Raw genomic sequence first — 8,412 nt, forward strand, 5'->3', positions numbered from 1 at the left:
AACATCCCAAGGCAACACAGCTATCTCTGTAGCAACCCAAGCAGGCATACATTAATACAGCGTGTCTGTTGCGCTCTCACACACACAAACACAGCACTAAACCCCGGCAGACGGCTTCTAAACAGTTTGCTCAAAGAACAAATGCAGTGCATGATGGGGAAAAAAAAAATATTTGGACACTTTGGCTGCATCTGAAAACACATACACTGAGTAGGTACTTTTTAATCTTAAATAAGATCTATATGAATGTGTGTAGTGTATTTTAATTCAGATGTACTTCATAACTCATATTGTCATTGTCATGTGACATACTAGCACCAGTTGCGCCGCTTCACTGCCATTCACAAACTCGCTCCCGTGGCCTCATGGGATACATTCTCAGAAATAAATATACAAAAGCTGTCACTAGAACAGTACCATTTCAAAAGGTACACTATTGTACCTTATTTACTCCTAAAAGTTGCATCTGGGTAACAGGTACATTTTAACTAAAGTGTACATATTAGCACATATATTAGTACTTTTTGTAGGTTTTGTACCACAGTGTTGAATTTCATCCATAGTAGGACATTAATATAATTTTTGCCTTTTTTTTTTTTTTTTTTTTATTAACACTGGAAATTCAGACATGCTATTATTCTCGTATACCGTTTTTCCCCTACTCTATAGAATGGAAGTATGCATATTCAAATTTCTTTCAAAAATCATTATGAACTACACCTGTGCTTAGGGCACCTATGAGGACTTCATACATCCTTTAAAAATCAACTGGTTAAAATTAATTGCAAGAAAGTCCAAGATAAGCAAGGTTAGTTCTTAGAAAGGCTTTTGACACTTGCTTTTATTTCTCTTTTCTTTCTCTCAGGGTTATCCGGCTACTACAGTTCTCCTTGTATTGCACATTACTCTTTTCTTATTAAACCGAACAGCTTGTTTTCATTGTGACACGTCCATAGGCCTCAGTGCCATCAATATTAAAATAGCTACTGTATACTTCATGGGTGGAAGAACAAAGAAAAATAACAAACTTCTTCCTCGTAATATTAAACAAGTGTGACTTATGGATTTTATGACTTTAGAAAGTACCAAGAAAACTCACAATCATTATAATATACTGTTCTGTACAAACAGTGACCTCAACGTGATTTTTTTTCTTTTTATGATCCTGATGTTTAAAAAGGGATTGCAGAAGGGGAAAAGGAAAGAAAAAAAACATCCAAAAAAAACAAATCTCTTAAAAGTTCAGCATTTTATTAAGCAATAAGAGATTTAATCTGCAATGAAACTTGAATTGGCATCTTCTGATACTATAAACTCACTTTGTGATCATTTATATTTAAATGACCCGTTTCCACCTTTTTCAGATTTTTTTCTTGATTAAAATACGCTTAAATAATAATAACCTTTAAGAATATTTCAATTATAACTAATAAATGGAAAAATAGATTGGCTTGTTATTTTAATTATTGTCACAAGTTATGGATGGAACCATTCTAGATGTCAAAATATAATCATAAAAAGAAATGCATCGCAGATTGTCATAAAAAAATAAAACTGCTACACAAAATTACTGAAAGAAAAACAACTAAGTTAGGCTACACCTGTTGCTAACCTTCTCGGCAAAACCAATGAATAACCTGATTTCCAATTATTAAAAAAATTATTAATATGATGATACTGTTTAAGACAGATGGACCCAAATGCACGTGAGTTCATTCTTTGTTGATTATTCCTCGTGTTAATTGTGATGAGTAAATAAAATTCCCAATCAGGCCAGGTTTATGAGAAGTCATCCAGTAGGTTACTGATATTCCATTCAGCTATTGTGTTCTCATCCCAGTGTCGCGTGGCCAAGTGAAGTTTGTGAGCAGTCAGTTCATTACATGATGAACAAAGGAATACTCCACTCCCCCTTTGTGCTCAACTTTGAGAGCAGACGCACCAAAACTCCCGCTAAAATATTCCAAAACCATTTACCTATGTCAGGAAGTTATCCTCGAAGAGTTAAATATATATAAAACGTGTGAAAGTCCATTCAGGCGTGATCCCGTTTTGTCGTTATAATCCAAAAGCGCAAAACTTTCAGCGATCGGATGTTTGGCTTGTATTGATGATAGTGCATTGTCTGCACGTGCTAGACAGCTCGCTTGACCACGCCCCTTTCACCCATGACCCCACCCCTTGTCCAATACCATGCACTTTACGGAATTACACATACAGACGTTTGTGAAATTGGTTTACGTTTTTTTATAACAACAACAACAATTTAATAATAATAATAATAATAATAATATTTGTTATTATTATTATTATTATTAAATTGTTGTTGTTATGATAACAGAGCACTCATGAATCTTTTCTTAACAGTATATTTAGAGATATGAAATATGCCTACATCAATGAATTCTCAAGGTCACTGAGTGTATTGAGGATTTGTTTTTTTAGTTAATTGCTTTAGGGTGGTTATATAGATAAATATACATTTATGACAGCTTATTGGACTGTATTAGTGACATGTAGTGCCAACTATAGTATGTGGATAAGTGTAAATATTACTAATCTCGCTAAGTGCACCAATTTGAAACCATCTGTGCTGCCTTCTGTTAATGCTATAAAGTTATAGTGTGTGTGTGTGTGTGTGTGTGTGTGTGTGTGTGTGTGTAATCTTGTTAATTAATCTTATTTAATACATAAACCAGGATTTATGGATATATATATATATATATATATATATATATATATATATATATATGCACACACAGACACACACATACACACTGTGCAAATTCACCTTGCAAAATGGTTAAAAAAAGATAATTAAAAAAATGCAATGAAGATTATTTAGTACCACCCTGAATAGACTAATTCACACATTTCACAAGACAAAATAATAGATTAATAAAAATATTTAAAAAATGACTCCCTTCAAAAGTTTTCATGCTCTTATTTTATTTTATATGAGGTTATTTTTAATTTATTACTGTACTTCAAAAGCTACAGAAGATATTCACATGTTTCTCAGAAGGCAAAATAGGTACAACACTGATCATATTGAAAAAGTTGTATGTTATGTAAAATAGCTTTTCAGGGCAGTACTAAAATTAAGAATAATAAAAAAATAATAATAATAACAACATGCAATATTTATTATCCCTTTCATTTAAAGTAATTATGCAAGAGTCGTGTATGTGTATGTGCGTGTATGTATGTATCTATATATGTATATGTACATATATGTATACATACACAAACACATACAGCTTCAAACTTTGCCTGTGTCACTGACTCCAGATAACAAGTCAGTACATTGCAAGAAACATGGATACATGAGCTTGCAACCGGCACCCCAACACAATCCATCATCCAAGTCTGCTTGACAGACTGATACATTCATATCTTAACTTTGCACAACTGTGGTATTCAAACGGCTTCCTGTCTCTTTTCTCATTTGGGGGATGTAAACAGATTAACACAAAATCTTTCGAGAGCCCCCTCCCCGTTCCCGACACAAGCCAGTGCACCCAGAAGGAATTAATTGGTTTCAGCAGTCATCCCTGCTGAACAATCCACTTGAGCGCCCCCAATGTAGCCTCCCGGCAGAGACATCTCATCTGTCTCACACTCCTCCCCCACAGAGCCCATGTCTAGACCCTCTTGCTGCAGTGTGCATCCATGCTCACACTCGACTAGGGCATTAGGTTCACACCCTGCGCTATCAGTCGGGATGATGCTAGATAATGACTCAGACTCAGAGTTGCTGGAACACTCAGCTCTTGAGACAAGGACAAACCATCTGATCTCTTTTTTCCCCTCATGTAAACATGGCGTATTGCAGGCATGTAATGTGATTATTGCATGTTTGTAATGTCTGGATCGCCTCTGATATCTGCATACCCACTTGCCTGTACCTTACTGTGAAAAAAATAAAAATAAATACAAAATAAATAAAACTGGTGGTGAGGGATTAATGGATGTTTACCAGGGACCAAAGAAATTAAACAGTATCGTAATATCATTATGTGACAGTTCCTTGTGACTCCAGGTTGCAATAGGCCTGACTGTCAATCTTTTGGCCATACATCGCTTCATATGTCTCACATAGGGTGACATACAAAACAGAGCTGCTGCAGGTGACTGTGTAAGTGGTATTAATACATAATATTAATTATCAGCTATTTTAGAATAGAAAGTATTAAAATCCTGATACACAAATGACCTTGTTGGGCACTCATACTTGCACTCTCTGGATAAAAAAAAAAAAAAGGCATAAAACTGGGGTTGTGTATTTTCAAAAGGAATTAATATGAAAACTTTAGGTACTAATATGCACATTTAAAATATTAATATGTACCATTTAATGGAAAATAAGGTACAAAGATTGACCTTTTTGCCTTTTCTTTATTGCTCTGCTGTGCAAAGGTAAAACATCCCTTATACTTTCTAAAATAAAGGTTCCAAAGTGGTTTTTCCCAGTGATGCCATAGAAATTATATAAAAAACATGTTTTATTAGTGTGAAGAACTTTTTATATATACATATATTAGTGCAAAGAACTTATATATGTATATATATATATATATATATATATATACATATATAAGTTCTTTGCACTAATAAAACTGGTTATTTTTTTAATATATATATATATATATATAAGAACCCTTTTCCACTATAATGAACCTTTTGTGGAAAGGAAAGGTCCTATCGAGAACCTTTGATGCCAATAAAGAACTTTTATTTTTAAGAGTGTGTAGACCATAAATTGTCCTTTGGCTACTTTGTGATGAATACTTTGTGGTGTGATACTGAATCAATCAGAAATTTGTGAAGCCATTCCCTGTTTTAGTGTTGCCGTAATTACTGTTTTGTACCTTTGTGGGGCAGTACTGGTCTCAAATATGCACATGGTGCAGAATTATTCTTTAGTTTTGTGTAGTGTTGAATTCTGTTCAAATAAATAAACTAGAAGAGAAAGAGTCATGCAACTGACGTTCAGTTCCAGCTGATTTTATTTCCTTCTTGGAAAAAGACAAAGTTCTGTACAGAGGTCTGACAGGCAGTGACTTGACACAATTGGCTGGCTTTTGAGTTCACTACTCAAATGTTGAGATATGGTATGGCAAGACAAAACAATATTGTACACAGCATATTGCACAAAATGAAATAATAAAACATATCTATATATTCCAAAAGTCATGAACAACACTCTTAAACATAGGGATGTATAAAGATATATGTTCTTGTTCCTGTCATGATATATCATCGTCAGACATAAACACGCAATCTTTTACTTATTTTACACTCAATGTACATAGAAATCTTCATGTTGATCCTCTGCCTTAAACACAACTGCTCTACATAAACCTGAATTCAGAAATACAAAATGCTATTCGCCATGCCATAATATACTAAAACAATTAGCTACATTTAGCCAACAAGTAGAAAAGATTAAATATCCTTGTACAATTATGGAGTGAAGACGTACTTCATTGTTCATGAATTATAGGCATTTCGACCATATCTGTAATTCCATCCAGTGGTTCAAACCGAAACGTGACATTATAAAAGCACAAAGAAATTGGTATTCAAAAAGTACAGTATCCCCAATAAGGACGCGATAAATCGCAGCTGTTGCTGCTGCAGCTACATACAACCTCACTCAGCGCGCGCATCGTAGGCTAATGACGATTGGTCGTTGAAATTCAGATACTGTCTCTTTAAGAAGCCTGTGGATTGACACTGTAAACATGTTTAGGGGGCAGATTTGGGAGACAACCCAACCCCCTGGCTTTAAAAATCGGAAATCCAAACAGCGATATTCACCGATTGACACCCCTTCGATAGATTTTGTACAAAAATACACTCAGAAAATAATGAAACATTTAATCTCCGTTCCATGTGAGAGGTCATCAATTAAATAATACGAAACAAGTCTAGCCCTTCCGCGAGACAGACGGACATGTGCATGTGTAGCCTATACACACAACAGACTGACTAGAACACAAGTGACGGAGCAATGTTTGGCCATTATAAATACATCGATATAAAAATGCCAGCGCAGAAAATTTACGAGGATGAAAAAGTAAAAGGCAGCGAGAGGAGGAGAGAGAGAGAAAACGCTCCTCGGATGAATTTTGGTCCTGATTTGTAGTGTAAAGAGTCGAATCATCTGAGTTGCGTCTGAATCCTGATGTCATGACGACAGGAAAGCTGGTGATTGTGTTTGTTTTTGCGTCTCATGTGAAACCCATTCAGTTTCAATGAATCAACACCAGTTACGCTTCTCAACAGCCTTAAATCGTAATGAAAGCATGCGATGCTGGTCTAACACACGATTCTGGTAAACAACCTCAAGCGCGAGCAAACTGCTCTCCATTCAGTACCTCCATCGAAACAAGCATATGACCAGACTTGTCTTCTGTTTAAAAACGTCCCTTTTAAAAGTCAAGGAGGGCGCACAGCGTGAACTCGCCACCGCGCAATGCCCTTCTCGCCTGCGTCCAAAGCGCGCATCCTTCCAGCACCAAACGAGCAAGCTAAGCACTTTCATCTGCACTCTTGTTAGTGGATAATGAGAACCCACAGTATCTGATGCATGATAAGCACGAGGAATCATGTCGTTGACTCGTCGTCTGACTCGACTCGGAGGATTTTGCAACCCTCCAGTCATTTTTCAATATGTCCTTTCACTACTAGCGTTCAATAAGTGAACACCAAGTTGGATATTGTCGATTCGAGCCAGTCCCCTAATATCAACTCGCTCACCTCTGGGGTGCAGTAGTCGGGGAACTCAAAGTGCGAGCCGGAGCCCGACTCAAAGTTGAACTCCAAATCTCTGTCCAGAGGCGCGGTGCCAAAGGTGCTGAAGCTGTCAAAGCCGGGGCTGGGGTCCGCCAGCTCGTCCTCGAACTCCTCATCCGATGAGGACGACTGCGAGGAGGACGAGTGTGAGGCGGAGGGCGACGGAGACGGCGCGCGGGTGTACTTGAAGCGCGCGGCAGGCTCCGCGTCTTCCTTTCCGCTCGCGAGCCCGTCCTCGTAGAGGCTCAGCGGGTCGCTGGATTCCGCCGAGCTGCTCAGAGTGGGGCTGGCCGGCACGGCGACGGAGAGCGGACTGCTATCGGAGCTGCATCCCCCGAACGCATGCCCGCGCTTTGCTGGTTTCTCGGGGATCTGTTTGGCGGCGGACGCGGACCTGGACTTGTAGAGAGTGTGGTGGTCTGCGGGGACGGAGTGGGAGGTCAGCTCAAGCGCCGTGGACTTTCTGTGCGTCCTGCTGAGAGTTTTGGAGCTCTTTTTGGAGGCAGACTTTGCGCCGGGGCTGCCGTTCACGCGCTCCGCCTTCTCCCCAGTCTTGCCGCTGGATGACTTCACCTTCTTCCGAGGTCGATATTTGTAGTCAGGATAGTCTGCCATGTGCTTGAGCCGCAGACGCTCGGCCTCGCGGATGAAGGGGATCTTGTCGCAGTCTTTCAAAAGTTTCCAGCGCTTGCCGAGTCTCTTGGAGATCTCCGCGTTGTGCATGTCCGGCGATTGTTCCATAATCTTGCGCCTCTCTATCTGCGACCAAACCATGAATGCGTTCATTGGCCTCTTGATGTGTCCAGATGGGGTTTTGCACCAGGCGATGTCCATTTTATCTCCAGCCGAGTTTGGAGAGCCGGGAGTCGGGGAGGCGTCCATATCAAGGTCCATGTCCCCAGAATCAGTGGAATCGCTGGGGAGCACGTCGCTGTTGTTGCTGATGTGCGTCTGCTCCACCATAGCCAGGTCTATGCATGCACTCACTACAACAGTCTCAACTTTTAATTGCGCACGAAAATCCTACACGTGCTGCAGCTTGAAACGCTTGGAGAGCGCTAAGAGTTTCTTCTTCACAATATGATTTAGTCAATGTGGAATGTCAATGTCAAAGTTGCTGCTGCTGACTGTCTCTTGGTTCCACAAAGGCGCATATCCCTGTCAGGACCTCTGTCAAGTCCCGGCAATGTCGTCAAAATCAACAGTCTGCCGTTCAACTGCCGGTTCGACTGAAAACGAACCCAGAGTGCGCTCTGGACGCGAAGTATCTGAAGCCGTTCAGTGGAAACGGACAAGTGTCTTCAGCATAGTTTGTCGTATGACCATGCGGTAGGTTTAGGCGACTGCACTTTTTCATGCTCTGAGCTTCCTATCACCCTTCACAACTTTCAATACTTCTGCTAAACCGCCTCGCAAGGATTTATCCTTTTCCGAAGGTATAAAGGAAAGAGAATCTAGCCAATCAGCTGCTGTCACTAGCCTATCCTCAGCCAAAGCCACGCCCCGTCCCCGTCCATTGGCTGAATATAGTATCTAATAATAATCGGCGCGTGCAATGAGAAGCTTTCTGTCTGACCTCATTCCATCTACACTGCAAACTTAGTTTTAAAG

At 39.5% G+C, this 8,412-nt stretch overlaps 1 protein-coding gene across 1 annotated transcript; it reads right to left on the reverse strand.

Moving 5' to 3' along the window:
* Positions 1–4,993: 4,993 nt before the first annotated feature.
* LOC306847144 (transcription factor SOX-4-like) lies at positions 4,994–8,191 on the reverse strand. Its single transcript, XM_079380944.1, has one exon. It carries the CDS (start codon positions 7,762–7,764, stop codon positions 6,700–6,702), a length of 1,065 nt encoding a protein of 354 aa, XP_079237070.1. The 5' UTR covers positions 7,765–8,191; the 3' UTR covers positions 4,994–6,699.
* Between the last annotated feature and the right edge of the window lie 221 nt (positions 8,192–8,412).

The sequence above is a fragment of the Barbus barbus genome, assembly GCF_936440315.1.
Source record: "Barbus barbus genome assembly, chromosome: 27".
Classification (NCBI taxonomy): Eukaryota; Metazoa; Chordata; class Actinopteri; order Cypriniformes; family Cyprinidae; genus Barbus; species Barbus barbus.

Excerpts from the sequence above, each read along its gene's own strand:
- LOC306847144 (XM_079380944.1), bottom strand. The coding sequence starts at position 7,764 with ATGGTGGAGCAGACGCACATCAGCAACAACAGCGACGTGCTCCCCAGC.